We start from the raw sequence: 20958 nt of genomic DNA, 5'->3' as shown, positions 1-20958 counted from the left end.
GAAAGCATATGATAGAGTTCCTCGAGAGATTCTGTGGTGGGCACTCAATAAGAAAGGAGTCCCTGGTGCATATGTAAAGATTAAGAGGGATATGTATGACGGAGTAACGACTAGTGTTACGACAGGTGTGGGAGAGACTGATAAATTTCATGTGAAAGTAGGATTGCACCAAGGCTCGGTGCTTAGTCCGTATTTATTCTCATTAGTTTTGGACCAGATAACAGCGAAACTACAGGGTAACATTCCATGGTGCTTAATGTATGCTGATGATGTCGTGTTAGTAGGAAATAGTGAAAGAGACTTAGAACAAAAACTGGAACAGTGGAGGCAAGCTCTGGAGGAAAAAGGTTTAAAACTTAGTAGGACAAAAACAGAGTATTTGGAATGTTCATTTCAAGATGGAGTTGCTACAAATAAAATGGTATCTTGGGATGGTGAAATGATTGTGAAAAGCAATAGTTTTAAGTACCTGGGATCGGTATTACAGAGTAATGGAGAAATAGATGGAGATGCATGCAGCAGAATTAGGGCTGGATGGATGAAGTGGAAGGAAGCGAGTGGTATGCTGTGTGACAGGAAAATTCCAATGAAGTTGAAGGGAAAATTCTATAAAACAGCCATAAGACCGGCTATGATGTACGGAACTGAACGTTGGGCAGTGAAAAAGAAAGAGGAACAACGAATGCATGTGGCGGAGATGAGAATGCTTAGATGGATGAGTGGAGTGACAAGAAAAGATAAAATTAAAAATGAGTATATTAGGGGAAGTCTAGGTGTGGCACCAATTGATGCCAAAATGAGAGAGCATAGGTTGAGATGGTTTGGTCATGTTCAACGTCGAGACGTTAATCATCTAATACGAAGAGTAGCTGAAGTTCAGATTCCTGAAAGGAGTAGGAGAGGAAGACCAAAGAAGACGTGGGGGGAGACGATTGGACAGGACATGTTGGTAAAGGGGATTAATATTGATATGACCCAGGATAGAATTGTGTGGAGAAATGCAATTAGGGAAGCCGACCCCGCAGAGGGATAAGGCAAAGAGAATGATGAATATAGTATAACTCCGAAAGATGCCGTTAAGAATAGAACTTTCAATGAACGCCGCGAAAAATATTATTTTCGATTATATGATTGTGAAAATTATAATCCCTAATAAAGTGTTAACGAAAGAATTTATTTTTTGAGCAGAATCAGCAAAAAACATAACATTCTGTTTGTGGGTCCACGAAAATTATAATCACTGAAAAGTTCTTAGAAATAATTGTTTTTGTCGGCAGAAACAGAAAGGGAAATAATTGTTTTCGTCGACATCTATTATGGACTAAATATTTTCGTCATAAATATTTTGGGAGTTATAATCTTCGCGGACACGCATATAAAAACAAATTGCATCGCCAACGCTTATCAAAGAGTTATTATTTTCACTGGAAATGTATTAGGAATCACATTAATCATAGGTACCAGCGAATTGATTGTTAGAATACTCCGAGAATATAATCGGTGATTATCAAAATGGATTTAAACCAAATAGAGCCACTACAGACAATATACAGGGTGAGTCATGAGGAACTGTACATACTCCTACCTCGTATGGGGAATAACAAATGAGCATTAAAAAGTGTCTGCTCCCATTGTTTAATAATATACAGGGCGAGTTTCGCATTTTGACAGAAATTTATATTCGTCATAATTTTTGAACGGTCAGATCGATTTATTTTGGTCAATCAACTGATTTATTCAAACCAGAAAAAAATCAGGTCCGGCTTTAAAAAATTAGTTCGTTTGGGTCTTAGAAAAAATTTCACCCTGTATACGCTTTTTGAAAACTCTAATATGAATTTTACAAATTAGACAAATAGGCAATTAAAATGGCATATTTATTTTTTTCCCAACACGATTACTTAATTTTTTATTAAAAAATCAAATTTGTCAAAATCGCAATTTTACCATAAAAATAAAAAAATTAAACAACGTTTTTCTTAAAATTAAAAGTTTCACCATTTTTTTTTTCTATAACACGTCTAGATCTAAAACTCCCCATAACACTTCTCTTTGGACTCTATAGTTTAACATAGACGTGATCAAATAGATAAATTTTAAATTTTTTCACTTAATTTTTGCGATCTAACTTTGCAATTCACGAAGCTGCACCTTTTATTTTTAAAAATTTATAACTTTTACGAGAGGAAGACTGAAAGTCTACAACAATTGTCATAGTCTTCACAATGGTAAGAGATATGTGCTGTAAAAATTTCAGAAAAAAAAATTGAAATGGAACGTTGAAGCGAGTTAAACCGTGATTTCATCTTTTTTTTTTCATTTTTAGGTTAAAATTCCGATTTTGACAAATTTGATTTTTTAATAAAAAAATAAGTAATCGTGTGGGGAAAAAAATAAATATGATATTTTAATTGCCTATTTGTCTCATTTGTAAAATTCATATTAGAGTTTTCAAAAAGCGTATACAGGGTGAAATATTTTCTAAGACCCAAACGAACTAATTTTTTAAAGCCGGACCTGATCTTTTTCTAGTTTGAATAAATAACAAAATAAGAGACACATCGATCTGACCGTTAAAAAATTATGACGAATACAAATTTCTGTCAAAATGCGAAACTCGCCCTGTATATTATTAAACAAGGGGAGCAGACACTTTTTAATGGTCATTTGTTATTCCCCATAGGAGCCTCTATACGAGGTAGGAGTATGTACAGTTCCTCATGACTCACCCTGTATTCATACTAAGAACGAAGAAAGAAAAGCTTATGAACACTACACACCTATGTTTATTGACATAGCATATACTATGTTTATAGACTCTTGCAGGGTTCAAAAGCCGCAGTTAGGGTAAGAACCGAACAAGTGGGTCGAGGTGGAGGTGTAGGTCGCGGTGGATGCTACTAGTTAAGTCGCGGTCGATGTCGACAGCACATAGCAAGGAGGTCACCTGCGCTGTCAGTCGACCTAGAACCACTAGCAAGTGAAGTAGTTTAATTAAATTTGAATGACAAAAAAACTGTGCTTTTGCGATGTTGTGTCAGTCAAGTGATGATACTGATGAAATGTCAGCTGTAAATAATCAGATCCTCCTTCATATTTCAAAAATTTACTGAATTTCATTACTCTAGAAATTCAAAAATAAACTGAATACAAAAAAGGGATTATATAAAAAGTATCAACTCAGATAGCGCAGGTAATGACAACTTAGCTTCGAACGGATCAATCACAGGGAAGCATCCTTGTAGGCCGCGCAGTAGACATCCATGTAAAACAAACTCATTTTATTTTCAAAAGCATCGATGTAAACCTCCTGGATGGCATCGCGCTAAACCTCCACCGCGACTTACCTGCTCTGTTCTCTTCCATTCACTACAATGTGTTTGTTTTACATGGATATCGACATCGACCGCGACCTACACCTCCACCTCCACCGCGACCCACTTGTTCTGTTCTTACCCTTAGAGTAGATGAAGAACTGGCTATCATAGCTTATTCTGTTGAGTATGATCATTACTTTCTAGATAGTATTCAAACCTACGCGAAAAGGTTTTAGTCCTACTCCTCTTACGTAACCTATCTTTGAGGTTCACGATAATCACGGCAAAGCACACATCGTAAGCTTGGTAGAGTAGAGTATTTGCGTCTTTATAATAAAAAATGGGCCATCAATATAAAAAAAGAATGTGTGTGTACTTTGTACGCACGTAAGAAGTTATACTTCTAGTATATGATTTCAACGAAATAAATATACTTTCAAATATACTTTTACTATATAAGATTAAACTAATTTTTACTTACTACTTTACAAAAATTTTTATTAAAACAATACCAAAAATAAAAAAAATAGAAAACACACGGATTCGAACCGGGACCTCTCGATCTCCGGTCACACGCTCTACCACTGAGCTATACACCCTTTGCTTTGACAGGTTACAAGATTTCTCATACATACTGACAAATTTAATAGACCAAGTGAAGTATACAAAAATACTTAAATATACTTACTATTATTATAAAATATCTTATTCAACAGGAAGACAAATCCAAAGAGACAAAAATTATAATAAATATATTTACTAAAAACACTGATAATATATTCTATTCACGCACACCTTATTTGCGCTACATACAGATGTAGCGACTAATACCATAATGTCGGTGTGCGCATGCGCCGGGGAATGTAAAAATTCACCCTCATGCCTAAAGAAGTATAAATTCAATAAAATAGAATAAAAGTTTAAAAGTCCTTAGGCAAAAATGGCTCATGTTTGTAGATGCAAAATAACAAATAGAGAAGAAATTCTTGAGATAGTGGACACTTTTTACAAATAATTGTATCAAAAATACCAAGAAGATAATAATATGACAAATACAACACATTGAGTCATTAATCTAGAATCAGAAAATATTCCCACCATTACTCTGATCTGATACAGACAGGGATTTGAGAAATGATTTTACTCAGAATATTGCTCAAGTAGTAGTCGATTGCCTTTTCATTGAATATGTCGCAATAAATATTAAACAACCCCTTTACTTTCTTCCAAAAATTGCTAAGTTTGAAATCAAAAATTTTTCCTGAAAATAATATCATTGCTTAAAATGACAAAAGATATAAACTGCCCAAAGACCCAATCATATAGTCATATACTTCCAAAAAGCAATACCTGTGGTTCATTGTACCATATACAGCATCCCTTAGGATGGTTATCGGTTAAGTTGGTATTCCGGCAGTTTTTTCCTCTCGATGAACACCATTCACCGTGGTACCACACCTAAAATATACATAAAATGTTCATAGCAAATCGAGAGACTTTTAAATGCTATCTTCTAATACGTACTTTTTCTGGTACTGTACTAACTAAACTTATGGCAAGACCCATTCTTTCAGCTCTTCCTACACGTCCAATTCTGTGAACATAGTTGGATTTTTCATCTGGCAATGTTACATTGATTGCTGAAAACGAAAATGTAGTTTTAGTGAAATTTGGTAACAATCTAATATATCCAGTGAATAAAGGATGAACAAATACAGAATGTTTAGTTTTAAATTAGATATACACCCTATAAATTGCAACACTGCACACCGTCGAGTACGAGACGGTCCCCACTTCCAAGGTAATGCACCTATATCAGCCGATTCCAGAGTTGCCAGATGTGATTTAATAAATCCCCCACTTAGAAAGTGAAATTCCCACAAATTGCAGCTCAAATCTCCCAAATTTAAATTTTTGTCGCATTTTAATAAATTAGTAGTCAAATGTAGTGAACAGTAAACCAAAATTATACTACTTATCAACAGAGGGCCCTGGAATTAATGCATAGGTTCTATCGGCTTCGATTATATGAGAGTATATAGTATAAGTTCTATGTTTATTCGCAAATTTAACCACTTTACCATAATTACCATGACCCATTAAAACCCACCACAATTCCCCCCCTTCCCCAAAAAATTTCCCCAACCATTTCTGCTTAGAAAAATTCCCCTAGACTTTTTCAAATTATTCCAAAATTGTGGGAAAATCTTAGAGGATGAAAAATTTTTTTCTCTCTGGAGATCTAACGCGCCATCTGTTCTTTGAACGAAAGTGAAGCTTTATTTTAATACGGTTGGTTCTCATTGAGGTTTGACACCACTTGTTTTATTAGCGATTTTTGTACCATTTCTGAGAGAAAACTAGCAATTTTTTTTAACTCTTTACAGTGGTGATGTGTTCGGCTTACGGTTGTAAAAGCGACAGCAGAAGGAAAGAAGTGGGAGTTACATTTTACAGGTAAATAAATATTTCTGTTATGTGTGCGTAGATGAATATTCAATAAATACTCCTATATTCTTAGATATTGCCTCTTAAAGGTTTAATAATTTGAAAATTAACACTTCAATGTACCTTATTACATAATTAAAATTACATGGTTAAGTTATAAAATGAGAAAAATTTACATGTAAAATTAAAAGTAACATAAACAATCACCATTTTACCAGTGGTGTAGGTACGAAACGGTACGAAATAAATGAAATTATAAAATATATTGTGGCAATTTCGAAAATGGAATTAATAGCGTATATTGTTATTATTATTGACTTTTTTTGTTGTTAAACATTTTATTGCTTGATTTTATTTTGTTTATATGTAAAAAATTTATTTAAGAGCACAGGTGCAAATATTTTACGGCTATCTCTACTTTTTCTTTTTTTACACGGCAAATTATATGTAGTAAAGTTTTCACTGGTATGGATACGTACATAAACATTACTTGACAATGACATTGTCACCATTAACTTAGAGGTGACTTTTGAATGTTCTTGGATAACTATTACTTGTATCATCGCTTAAATTATTAATTCAGTTAATAAATATGATAATTTTTTCACTAACTATGTATTCAGTGATTATAATAATTTATATACTATGCCATAAAAGAGAATATTTAATCGAGAAAAGAGGAAAAGTGATTTTTTTAATAATACATATATTGTTACTATGGAACGCTTAGATAAATTTTGAATATCTTTAACAACAAAATGCTTATATCACAATATATATCCTGGTGTAGTCTCTGCTTGGGATCTTCCATAAATAATAAACAATAAATAACTTTTTATTAATTTCACGTCTTAATTATTTAGCCAATACACTATCAATATTATTTAATAAACAACTCAAGATAACGAGCGATACACCGTTATTGGGATCAAAGCTAGCTGTGCAAAAAATTCTTGTTTTATGTATAGGTATGTCTTGTTTTAATCTGAATTTTCATCAATTAACTTTGATTAACGTTATAAAACATAAAAAATCAGTCAAAACTTTAACCCAAAACTTTAATCTAAAATAAAAAGAAAATAACACAATTATAAGTAACAATAATAAATAAAATCAAACAAGATGCTGTATATGTCCACCACCAACATATCTACATAACCTAACTTTTCTTGTTAAGTTGACGTGCACTACAAAGTTGACGTAAACTGGAAAGTAGTATATCTGAATTAAGAATAGACATGCACTGTACACACATGAATAGACATCTCTGTCGTTGAGAGCCACCTATGGTGACAATAATTTTGGATCAAACGTTATTATTATTCCTAAAGCCGTGTCAAATATCTAAAATTGTCGCTGTCTTGTCAGCAGATTCTGTTCGACTGAGTGCGTTGTACGACAAATGATGAATGTTCAATTTGGAAAATATTACCACTGACATGGTGTTCATTTTTTTCCAATAGGGCTTTTCATCGATTGTCATTTGTTTCGAGCTTCTGTCATGTGTCACATAATATTAATATATCTACATCATACGTCTTTGGTTTGTATTATTGTATATACCAATAACGTATGTCGTAGATATATTAATATTATGTGAGACATAACAGAAGCCTGAAACAAATGACTGTGAATGAAAAGCCCTATAAGGCTTTTCATCGATTGCCATTTGTTTCGAGCTTGTCATGTGTCACATAATATTAATATATCTACGTCATACTTCTCTAGTTTGTATCATTGTTATATACCAATAACGTATGACGTAGATATATTAATATTATGTGACACATGACAGAAGCTCGAAACAAATGACTGTGAATGAAAAGCCCTATACTGAAAAAAGTAATACTTTTGAAAAATTTAAACGCAGAATGAAAGACTAAATTATTACCGAGGGCTGAAAGTCCCTTAGAATAAATACAAAGTTTCTTTTGAATGAGATCTTTGAAAATAAAAATCACACTAAATTGTCTCTTAGTTTTTCACCCCTGTAACTTTTTTCTCAGAATTCGAAAAAATAAATCCCATTTAAATATAGTATTGGAGCCGAAATTTTGCGCCTATCCCCTTAAGTTAATTTTTTTTTTGTATACTAGGTTACCTATGTGAAATAAAGATATCTATCATAAATCAATAATTCAAAAAGTTTTCTTTCGTCACATCCCCTAATTCCTAATCCTGTTTTATTTTGAGTGGGTATAAAAGTTCAACATACTAAAATACTGTTTTTTGTTTAAATCTTTCTATGTAAGTCATGCATAATATTATGTAATTAATAAAAATAGAAAATTGAACTAAACCTACGAGCAATATTATTTAATTATGTAGTTTTATATAGTTTCCTCTGGCCTACGCGATACGCCACTGACACTCGTGTTTGGTTCTCACTTGTTTTTGGCTTCAGTTTTATTACCGTTGCGGTATCTCCTGAGAGGGTAAAAAATTTTTCCATCCTCTAAGGGGAAAATACACCAATCTGGCAACCCTGGCCGATTCTAACTCCGTTGCTCCGTCCTTTGCCTTCATTCATCATTCTACAGTGGTTGCAATGTTGCCGATTTTAGCGCGTCTTTCAGTGGCCAATACCTGATTCAAAACTAAACGTATTGTATGAGAAATTCGCTTAACAGCAATTTTCATTAACCCTTTAACTGAAAAATAAAGGAATTTTCTTAATACTTACTAAACGGTAGACCAGTTATATCGAGCCCTCTAGCTGCAACATCAGTACAAATCAAAAATTTGACTTTATTGTTTTTGAAAGCTTCCAAGTTAGCTTTTCTTTCTTGGGGTCTTCTATCACCGTGTAAGCACACACAGGAGTAATGATTTCTATCGATCATCTTCATATACTTTTCCAAATTGTCACAGTCCAGTTTTGTACGACAGAAAATAATAGCTCGGTCCATGTTATGTTTGTCTATGGCTCGAATGCAGTATTCACCTAAAATTATTCATATTTTATGGTCATTTGACAGAAATAAGAAGATATAGTTAAGTATTAAAAGAAGTAGAAATCTCATTTACATATGTATTTGTAATTGTAATTGAAATGAAAGTAAAACAAAATATATGGAGTGCAGAATGTCGAATCAACATGAGAATCTGAAGGTAGACAACCATACTTACGAATATGCCTCGAATTTTCCCTGCCTAGGCTCAATAATAAATGACAACAACAACACCAGGAAAGGAATACAAGCACGGATTCTTAGCGGTAATAAGTGTTTTTATGCATACAAATACTTAATGAAAAGAAGTTACTGAATCGTGAGTCTAAGCTTAGAATCTACAAAACAGTATTCAGTATGTAATTAGACCAGTGGTCACACATGGATGTGAAACGTGGACCCTCTCAACTACTGATGAAAATCAACTGACACTACTTTGTAACATTAAATGAAAACAAAAGCCTAAACGGTGGGCGGCACTTTGTAACCGTCCCACGAAAGGGTGTCATTTTTTGAAATTTGACAAGATGTTGATAAGTCATATAGGGGGATGTTACATAATGAAGAACATGGCCACGGTCGCTACTGTCTCAGAGCTTTAAAAAGGGATGGATTCTTAAAAGGTGTTATGATATGCTCTTATTAGCTTAGAAAAATTAAAAAGATAGAAAAATCGAAATAAGGATGTAAAATAGAAAATAAAAAAATACAAAAATAAAATATTGGGCGCCACTGGTTACCTTAAGGAACCAAAATTTATACAAAAAACAAATATTAAAAGAAAAATAGATAGCTAAATCAAAATAAATAGTCACTCAGAAAATATATATAAAATACAAAATACTATAACGTAACTTACTTTATTTACTCTATACTCAATATTTTATACTTAATATTTTATACTCAATACTCTATACTCAATATTTTATACTTAGCCAATTTCTTTATTGTTCTTACGATGCAAGAGAAGGAAAGGAAATAATAAGATTTGTATTTTGCAAATCAAACATTATTTATTAAAAAAAAACAAAGAAAATGAATTTCTGATCTCTCGGTGTTACAGATTGAGATCCAGATTATCAAATCAAAAAAAAAATAAACAAAAAGTTCTACAAACATAAAAATAATACCATTACGTATCACTGTCCTATTTTCTTCTGGTTGTTGGTTGGTTTGTAAGTCCCAGACGCTATTTCACTACGCGAAAGTCATTTCACAATATTTACAGGTACAGCAACAGTACATAAGGTTTATCCATAGTTTATATAAAAAAGTTTTTATAGAAAAATTCAGCTTTCTACTCGAATAAAAATATTTTAGAACTCAATAGTCCTTTTGAATATTAAACGGGATCAAAATGAAATATATTAATATACTTCATGATTTGACTGTAATGTTAAACTTAGTAATGCAAAATGAAACTTCTAACTCCTACTTCCGGATCTGACTGCATAAAAAAAATATTTAATACCAAAAGTGGTATGAAATCATATCGACGATTCGCTTGAAAACAGCGAGAACGCGGTAGTCTACGCTTTGCTTAGACCATGATGGGACCAACACGAACTAAACAAAAAAAACTTCTGCAATACACTTGCAAAACTTAGCTGGAACTGCACTGCTAATTTTTGCCGGTAGCCGCATATCGCGGCCCGAGGCAACCGGCAAGATCTTAACTTGTCGATCGCTCTCTCTCTTGAATTAAACTCGATGACAGCCTTACTAGAACACCAACACACAGGCTTCTGCAGCAAGATTGCACAATAACTTCACCTTACACAAACTAAACTGGTAACTTAACCTTTCAGGTACTGCAACACTGCACACCTCCCGAGGCTAACTCCTTAACAGAACTCTCCTGCTTCACGGCTTAGAAGGAGCTCTCCCCCGAGCCTTAACTCGATCCCCTCAAAAAAACTATTTCCAAAATCAACGCCTTCTCAACATCAGAAGCCTTCCTCCCATTCTGACAGCCATCACCTACTCTGTCCAATAATGATCATTCAAAACATTTCCCTACCAATCGGGTAGCGAGAGAATCATGATTAGGACATCCTACTGATCCATCACCATTCTTTTTCGCCAATAGAAAATCGCTGATTCTCCGTAAACAGACTTTTCATGTCCGCGAAGAAATTGCTTAGCTCAGACTCAACTAAGAACACATTGGATCTATCATTCTAACAGCAATTGTACATACGAAGTTAATTTTAAATCGTTATAATTTTATTCTTTTAATATCAATGTAATAATGTGATGTTATAAATTATTCATTTTAATATAAATGTTATGTAACAATGCATACAGAGAGTGGAATATAGTGTAGGAAACTTAGGTTGAACCTCGCAAAATTGACACAAGTCCGGTTTTATTTTTTTTTTGGTATATCAAGGGGTGCTTATTATGAGACTAACTTTTTCTTAAAAAATTTCTCCCCGGAACCCCCTTTCCATCCATTTAAAGGGGGTAATTTGTGGTTTTGGCGAAACGTAGCCCATCCTGTACGTTTTGCAAAAAATTTGCTTAATAGTAAAATGAAGAGGACTCTATTTCCTACTATTTATTTCCCGACAGCATATGTCTATCACCCACCGTTTAGCGGGGGTGGCGCCACAAAGTTGACAAGTTTTTAAAAAAGATGTTTTTAAAAAAAATTATTTTTCCCAACTGTAATGGAAATCAAGAAGAAACCCTGCGGCAATTAATCACAAAAGTGGCTGATTTTCTGGTATCGGCTTCATTTAAGGGCAATTGCCCATTTTTTAATTACAGGGTGTTACATTAAAAAAAAACCCTTTTTATACCATCTGAACCGCTTATGCTAGAGTAATAAAACTTTCAGCGATTACCCATGTACAAGTATTATTTACAAATTTGTATAATGCACCCCCATATTTTCCCCGGAACCACCCCCAAAAAAAAGGAGAATCAATAAAGAAAATAATCAAAAATTGATTTTGGGCCACCACTGTGGCTTTAGGGTACAAAGAAAGTAAAATAAGCATAAGCCACAATGTGTAGCAGACAGTGTGTTCTTTTATTTTCCATAAGTACGTTATCAATAAAATTAATAGGTGACGAAAAAAAACAAAAACTGGAGCCCGCCAAAGAATTTCTGAGGTTTACGGCGCCACTGTGCCGTAACGGTTGCTTATACGAAAAAAATGCATAGGACCTTATTTGTAGAGAAAATAGTGGTCTTTAATTCTGTATAAGTTTTGTTTCAAAAAAATGCGTAGATAATGAGAAAATCGTAAAAACAAGCTAGTCAAGGGATAGGGGTAGTTTCTGCAGTTTATTTTTAAGGATAGGGGTAGTTTCCGCAGGGATGTTGCAATAACCATATATATATATTGTTATGATCTGCTTTTTATTAATTTTATATTAATTATTATTTATCTGATTAATTATTTAATTGTCGCAAATCATACATAAAAATGAATAAAAAATCTCAGGGTGCCTTTTTATACTATTAAAAAAAAATCTAAATTATCTCACGTTATACTTATCTTCTCTCGTGGGTTCAGTATCTCTTAGTTGATCCTAATCGGGATAAAATAGGGAAAAGAAATAAAGCAAAATATTAAAATAAACATACAGAATTGTCTTTTATTTGTCAAAATCAATACTCTAAAATCTATCAAATCTAAAACCTGTGGACACAGATGTCCGAATGAAATCTTTACCACTTAAATTTATTATAGTTAAAAAAAACAATTTATCGGTTTGTTCCCGATGACTTTGGTAAAACAAACTAAACAAACAAATTTATGTATTCGCAAAGTCAGCTATACTTCCTATTTACTTTTAGAAATATTGGAATTTTAATTCATATGCCTTTTACTCAAAACTTTAGTTTCCGAACATAAAAATATCTTTCACATAAGTTGACTGACCTTTTGCCTTCACTCACTCTGATGTCTTCTCGTGCCCCAAAACAGCTCTCCCTCGTTGACTATGTTAAAGGCTACTCATCAAAGCCCTCTCCGTTCTCCAGCTTCAAATCTATCAGCATACCAGCACCAAATCTCCAACAAGCCGGGCCTCTTTTGACACGTACTCGATTCAAACAAAACTCCAAAAATTCTCTGCTCTCCTTCTCACAATAATACAGAATCAAAGAGGTATTTCGTCTCAATTTGATCTGTCTCTCGTTCCACTTTTCAACACTATTCTCCACTATCAAACAAACCACTGGTACTTGCTAACTATCTATTCACGAAAACGTCGAACTGCTCCTCAGCGATGCCAAAAACATAATGACTTCTTTTTCAAACTCTCTCAATCATCCAATCCACTTTTCCCCTTCCACATTGCCAAGAATCAGAAACATCGACTTTTCCATTCGGCAAACAAACAGTCATTTTCAAAATTATTCCGACCATCCTAATTACTTTCGGAGAACTATACAACATTTACTCGTGTTGAACAAAGATAATAAAATTCCAAACTTTCTTTTAAATCCACTTTTCTCGAAAATGATAATTACATCCAGCTGTGGATTCTATAGTTTCCGTAGTAAACAAATTTTCTCCATTTTAAACCTAAATACATCGTCCTTTTCACATTAATTATTCACAAAAGTCTTTAATGGTTCATCGGAAAGCTCATTAAAAAGAGAAATCCACTTACATCCAAACTAAATTCTAATAAATATTTACAGCTCAATATACAGGGTGTATCAAATTTATGTGCCCGCGTTATTTAAAAAAAAATTTAATTTAATTTTCATTTTGCTTTTGATTGATAAATTGAAAACACAATAATATTTATGAAAAACCCTATTGATGGAGCATATGCCCATATGGGACAAAAAGAAAAAAAAATTCAACTCCCCATTTTATTTTTTTTTCTTGGCTACAGGGGTTGCATCAAGAAATCGCTTTTGGTGTCCTTGCATGGGTAATAAGAACGTGCACAAAATGATATAATATGAAGCATTTTAATAAAAGACATGGTGTGTGAATGATTCCAAGAAAATCACTTTCTTTATTAATTCTTCTTTTTTTGGGGTGGTTCCGGGGAAAAATGGGGGTGCATTATACAAATTTGTAAATAACACAAGTACACGGATAATTGCTGAAAGTTTTTTTACTCTAGCATAGGCGGTTCAGATGGTATAAAAAGGGGTTTTTTAAAATGTAACACCCTGTAATTAACAAATAGGCAATTACCCTTAAATGAAACCTATACCAAAAAATCGGCCACTTATTTGTGATTAATTGCCGCAGGGTTTCTTCTTGATTTCCATTACAGTTAGGGAAAAATATTTTTTTTAAATCTTTTTTAAAAACTTGTCAACTTTGGGGCGCCACCCGCGCTAAAGGGTGGGTGATAGACATATGCTGTCGGGAAATAAATAATAGGAAATATAGTCCTCTTCATTTTACTATTAAGTAAATTTTTTGCAAAACGTACAGGAAGGGCTACGTTTCGCAAAAACTACAAATTACCCCCTTTAAAGGGATGGAAAGGGGGGTTCCGGGGAGAAATTTTTTAAGAAAAAGTTAGTCTCATAATAAGCACCCCTTGATATACCAGAAAAAAATAAAACCGGATTTGTGTACATTTTGCGAGATTCAACCTCTGTTTCCTACACTAATATTGGACAAACTCTATTTCACTAGACTAAGAGCCGCTATAGGTGAAATTTCTTAATCATTTTAGGCACGATGGGACCTTATAATTTAAATAGTAGAACCTAAAAGAAAACGTTTGAACACTGTGCCGTCACTTTTCAGTGGCACATGCGTCGACAGTGGCGCATCAGACTTTCCACTTATGGAGGGGATAAATAAATTAAAAGTTACCCTCCCTTACTAACAGAATTAAAATTTTTTTATTTTTTTAAGTTCTATGTGATTAACACATAGGATTCAGCGTAATTTTAACACACCACCCCCTTCCCCCTGCCCCCACCATCAAGAAATTCATTTTTCGTTTTTATTTTTTTTTTTTGGTGGGATGCAATCAATTTTAAAATTTCAAAAAATTCACACGCTTAGCTAAGGCTTTTATAAAACATGCCTATTTTTTATAGACCTATAGGTAGAGTGTACATAACCTCAAAAAATTAAAAGAAATTTTTTTTTTTTCAAAAAAGGGTATAACTTTTTTTGAGGAATAGCTGCAGGTCTAATTTTTTCTTAATCTTGTGTGTTTTATCAAACACTATATTTTTAATTTTTTTCAGATTTTTTCGTAAGGCTTCCCACCTTCAAAAATCCGAAAAACTGTTTTTTGGGGGGTTTTGGGGGATTTTCCCTATTTTATAGACTTCATAATATATCAAATCAATTTTGTTTTTATAGGTTATATGTAACTTGAAGTAACTGAGTCCTTTAGAATATTTAAAAATCAGAAAAACACGTTCAAACCCCCCAAAACCCCATTAAAAACAGTTTTTTGGATTTTTGAAGGTGACCAGCGTTACAGAAAAATCTGAAAAATTAGAAATATAGTGTTTGATAAAATACACAAGACTAAGAAAAAATTAGATCTGCAGCTATCCCAAAAAAAAAGTTATATAGTTTTTTTCAAAAAAAAAATTTTTAAATTTTTTTGAGGTTATGTTCACTCAACCTACAGGTCTATAAAAAATAGACGTGTTTTATAAAAGCCTTAATTATGCGTGTAAATTTTTTGAAATTTTAAAATTGATTGCATCCCACCAAAAAAAAAATCGAAAAATAAAGTTTTTGATGGTGGAGGCAGGGAGAAGGGGGTGGTGAGTTAAAATTACGATGAATCTTATGTCTTAATCACATAGAACTTAAAAAAATGAAAAAAATTAAATTCTGGTAATGAGGGAGGGTATTTTTTAATTTATGTATCCCGTCCATAAGTGGAAAGTTTGATGCGCCACTGTAGACGCATGTGCCACTGAAAAGTGACGGCACAGTGCTCAAACGTTTTCCTTTAGGTTCTACTATTTAAGTTATAGGGTCCCGTCGTGCCTAAAATGATTAAGAAATTTCACCTATAGCGGCTCTTAGTCTACACGACATTGTATCAACCAACATGTATTATGGGTATTTTTTGTAACAGATTGCAAAATAAACATTAAACAAAAAAAATTTAAATGCTTTACATACCTTTTAATAATTTGACGGCTTCACTCAATGTTTCGGGACTATTATTGCCAGGTCTAACGTTGTCTTCATTGTGCACGCCATCTGTATTAATGTGTCTTCTTAAATTACCCCATGACTTATCCTTTTGGGGATCTACTGTTACTACAACATGGTGAACTGTTTCTGGGACGGCATCTTCTCCTTTCAGATCGACCCATGTAGGAAAATACATCAATTTTTCCTATAAATATATAAATAAATATATAATGAGGGTGGAGTTATTATTACAGATAAAGTAATTGAAATACTTCGAAGATAACAGGAAAAGTAAACAGAAAAGACTGGAACAGTAGAGACATATTTTTGAGAAAAAAAAACATAAGCGGGCTCTATTTAGAATAGCTCGAGACAGAGACAGTTTCGCCATGTTAATCGCCAACGTCAAGGGGACTTGATAGGGTACGTTAAGAAGAAGAAGGGTTCGTACACCAATGTCATATCCTACGGAATCGCATATAACATACTGTAACAAAAGAAAACTTATGACCGACCCCCGTGTAACGGTTCACACCTCGAAACGTGTTGGAATGTAGCTATCGAAGGATCGAGGCGGTGTTATGAGGGATAAAGAGTGTTCCAGAATGTACGGCACGTGTGCGAGAGCTAGAGATGGGCAGACATTTCTAGAAAAGAACCTGTTCACTATAAATAGCAGGATGTTATTAGAATAAAGTTAGTCTATAAGATAAATTCCGTCTGTACACTTGTATAAATACATTGAGGAAAGATATGCACTGAGTGTCGCATCTGGTGTGGCACCGAGTGTTTCATGTTGCGTTTGGATATGGCTTTGGTGTACGAGCCCGCTAAAACATATGCCTGACTTAAAATATTACTGGAAGGTGTAGTTAAAACATTACGTCACTGCCAGTGCTTCAGAAATATGCTACGGTTAGTCATTGTAAGATCTAAAATGAAACAAGCTGAAAATGCGAGCATTATCATAACGAAAACTTTGTTTATTTACGTATTTTAATTCATAATATGGAAAATTGCTATTATGAAAAGTTGTGTAGAATTAATAATTATGTTTTAATGTGCAATTATATCATTCTAATTTAAATGTTGTGAACTATAAAGGTACACTTTACTCTTGATCGAAATTCATATTTTTTATATATCTCGTATAAAATTAATAAAATTTGATATATTATGGTTGCATCATAAATCTTAGACCATGAAGAGCTTTTTATGAAGAATAACTTTTCTTCGTCAAATTAAAAAATAAAAGAGTTATAAATGAAAATGTTGTTGGTATCCATAATTTGAGAAAAATCTTCAAATATTTTTTTCCATTAGAAGGATGTAATCAAGTATATTCAAATGGGAAATAAGCCACAATTTTACCTAAAAATGATTTTATTAACGTTTCGACGCCCAAGTCGGGTGTCGTTGTCAAAATACAAAATAATACTAAATAAATAAAAATGTTGTTGCTTAGTAAAAAATTCTTCTAATAATTTATTTAATCTGACTCATTTATATCGGCAATTCAGACACGTATTATACATTTTAAAGTAGACGACTTTAAAATGATATTGCCAATATTGATGAGTTGCGTTCCTGGGACGACTTTACTAAAAGATAGTTCATTCGATTACATGAAATCAATCCCAACTCAAGAATATCCGCCACAAAAAATCATAGCATGTGATCTGTCTTTAAAAAGACAACCAAATGCAACGGTGCTACTGAAATTCTCGCGTTAGATATTCCATAGTAAATAGCTTCAGAACAACATAGAAGGACGTAATTGCACATATCAGACCATAATTTTTTATTCCAAACAACATTTCATATAGTCGGTTCTCTAAACTCAGACACAACTGGCTAGTGATTTTAGTCAGTAATTTTACCAATTTGACAAAAAAAAATTACTAAATATGTAGTTAATAATTAGTAATCTTGTCAATTTTGGCAAAATTGGCAAAAAACAAAAAAATTACCTACTAAAAACTAAAATCACTAGCCAGTTGTGTCTGAGTTTAGCGAACCGACTATAATAACAATTTTCATTGCATAACAAATGGAACGGTTCATTTATCATTAGGTACTCCCATTAAAGGGAGGCCGTATACTCGTATAAACCTTTTAAAATTGTTAATAAAGTATTGCTTTCAAAATATACTCAAATTGTATTTGTGAACACCGTATTTATTGTATATAATAATTAAATTCACTATCAAATGTCATTGATATTTTATTAATACTTTATTTAAGATTTAGTTTGACATTCACGATGTGTCAAATTCAAATAATGTAAATAATCTATGCAAATTCAGATTAAAAAAACTAGCCTACTTACTAGTAACGATTTCAGCTGACGTTTAGTGTATCGGCGGAAAATAAAAGGCTTGTGACGTCACATTTTAGACTTTGAGGTCGATTATCTCGAAGACGGTTAGAGATATCGAAATGTCGTTTTCAGATTTGGATTCAGAAGACAAAACTACATAAAAATCCATCGATAAATCTACTTTAAGTATTGCAGGAGCGGCGACGCAATAACACACAGACTTTGCGAATTTATAAACGAAAAGTTTTCGTTGAAAATGGAAAAAATTGTTGCAGCCATTTATATGCCAATACTTACAGCCATTTTCTTAACTTCAAAAGCATGCAATGTGGCACTACACACGATCATCTGTAACCGTTTGCCATCTGATGTAACTTTTGGCATTTGTTTATGTAGTGTTTCGATCAAATTAGTATATCCTTGTTTAAGTAAACCATCAGCCTCATCAAGAATAAAAAATCGGCAGTTCGCTAGAGACAAGTAACCTGTAACAAAATTTTAATTATGTAGTATGATTGAAAAAGTGTACAATTATTAAAAGGATTAACAATCGAGCATCCAAACAGGTCATTTAGCCAAAACCTTGTTCTGATGTAAAAATCACTCTCCTAAAAATCCGTATAACAGTAGTTTTCCAAATTTAAGCCATATCATCCAGGGCTGAATTACTGCGGAAAACAATCAAGAATCGGTACAGTCATAACAGGCCTCCTTACTGGACATGCGCCAGTTAGGGATCATCTGCATACAATACAATGGGATTGTTTCATGGAGACTTGAGCTGCAAATACTGTAGTCAACCATATCTTGCATGCATTGGATCACATGATGAAATTTGCCTACAATGAATGCCTACCAAAGTTGATGCGATGAAATTTAATTGTAAAATTTTGAGTTGATCTAGTGACTCTAGAGGGAACATTAAAATCAATTAGATACAGCAGATCATTGCAATTTGTTTTTAAATTCAGTCGTTTATGTAGGAACAAAATATCAGCATAAATCCGTCTGGAAGATAACTTAGGAAGGTTTAATGTGTTTCTAATTACTGAGTAGGAATGATGTATTATCTCTTGTTGGCAACATTATTGCGTCATAGCCCACACGACAAAAGAACAAAAGTTTTACTTAGTCAGCTAAATTAAATATCCATTGCCAAAATATTGTTTATAAATTGCAACAATTAAACAAATGAAATATCCCGCACATGTTTAAATATGATAACAAATTGGTTCGTGTGATGAACGGGGTGATAAAAATATACTGTTCAATATCGGATATTAATTCTGAATATTTGGTATTGGACAATCTGAGACGGATTCGACAATTCTATAGATTTTTAAATCGTCAGCAAATAGCAGAAATTTAGATTTAACTACAGTGGAACCCCGATAAGTCGGCCCCCGATAACCCGGAAGTCCGGCTAACCGGGACCGATTTTCATCAGACAAAAATTTAACAAATAAGCAATTTAACAATTTTATCAAATAAAAATGTATGTAGGCAAAATAATATTTGAGAGATAATGTGTATTTGTGTAATTTGAACTACATATACAATAGTAAAAATGATTCATGCACACGGCGGCAGAGCGATCGTCTCGGCTTATCGGAAAGAACAGGCACCTGTCTGTATTCGTTTTCCTTTATTTATGTCAAACTGTCTTAGCATTGTTTAAAATAGACGTGACTATTTAAAAATTCTTTTTTAAAACAATGGTCTTAGTCTGTTCTTAAATAACAACATTGTTCCTTGTGACCGTATTGTGTGTAGTACAGTCGTATTAATCACTTCCGTTCTGTAATCGTGCTTCAGATTGTGTTTGCGTGATTTTTGTCTACGTAATGGTAACAAAACGTAAAAATGTTTAGTGACAATGGAAAAGAAACTAGAAACATTAGGTAGGATTGATAAAGACGAATCTTTAAAATCAATTTATTGCAGCATCATATGGGGTGTCGGTACATCTCTACAGTATGCCTGAGTTTTTTACCAAGAAATGAACAAAACTCTACACTCTATACAACTATACGTAATTTAGATGTGTACTGTGCATATGTGTTTCATGTTTTTGTAATTATAATGGAGGTTATCTGTAAGTATACCGTATTTTATTAATTTTTACCATATTCTCCGGCTAACCAGGATTTTCGATAACCCGGATCGGTCGCGGTCCCGATTAATCCGAGTTATTGAGGTTCCACTGTATTTGAGATTTAATGTCATTAACAAATATATTAAAAAGGAAAGGTCCTAAGTGGATTCCTTGTGGAACACCAGATGTTATGGAAATTTCACTAGATTGAAAGTGTTTAATCTTAACAAATTGTATTCTGTTAGTTAGGTAACTACACAACCAGTTATACAGATTGTCTGTAAATCCAATAGATTTAAGTTTGTTACACAACAATTTATGATTCACGCCATTCACGGTGCCAAATGCTTTGAAGTAATCGGTATAAATAGCATCTATCTGTAGTCTCCTTTCCAAAGCGTCAGATGTGTATTGTGTGAAAAGTAAAAGATTTGGCGAAGTAGATCTACCAGAAAGAAAACCATGTTGTTCTTCAATTAGTACATGGCATACAGGTGTTTTAATAGAGTCGAGTATTATATTCTCTAGAATTTTAGGAATGCTTATGAATAATTATTGGTCTGTAGTTACTTATATTACTCCTGTCGCCTGATTTATGAATAGGAAGTAATTATTAAAGTAATCTATATTAAGAGCATGAGTACGTATTTTCGGCTGCAATGTTATTCAAATGGGGATTCATTTTTTTCGAATCCTGAGAAAACTAATAAATATTTTT

General features: G+C 33.1%; 1 protein-coding gene across 1 annotated transcript in view; it reads right to left on the bottom strand.

The window, feature by feature from the left end:
• LOC114326867 (ATP-dependent RNA helicase Ddx1) overlaps positions 1–20958 on the bottom strand; it is a 46640-nt gene that overhangs the window by 7338 nt on the left and 18344 nt on the right. Inside the window, exons 8-12 of the mRNA XM_050648846.1 lie at positions 18443–18630; positions 15811–16030; positions 8449–8709; positions 4842–4957; positions 4668–4775 (exon numbers count right to left, since the gene is read on the bottom strand). Of these exons, the coding sequence (XP_050504803.1) occupies positions 4668–4775; positions 4842–4957; positions 8449–8709; positions 15811–16030; positions 18443–18630 (893 nt within the window). The remainder of the gene's footprint in view (positions 1–4667; positions 4776–4841; positions 4958–8448; positions 8710–15810; positions 16031–18442; positions 18631–20958) is intronic.

The sequence above is a fragment of the Diabrotica virgifera genome, chromosome 4 (genome assembly GCF_917563875.1).
Source record: "Diabrotica virgifera virgifera chromosome 4, PGI_DIABVI_V3a".
In the NCBI taxonomy this organism is placed as follows: domain Eukaryota; kingdom Metazoa; phylum Arthropoda; class Insecta; order Coleoptera; family Chrysomelidae; genus Diabrotica; species Diabrotica virgifera.
The sequence above is the reverse complement of the archived record's forward strand: the minus strand, read 5'-3'. Positions and strand labels throughout refer to the sequence as shown.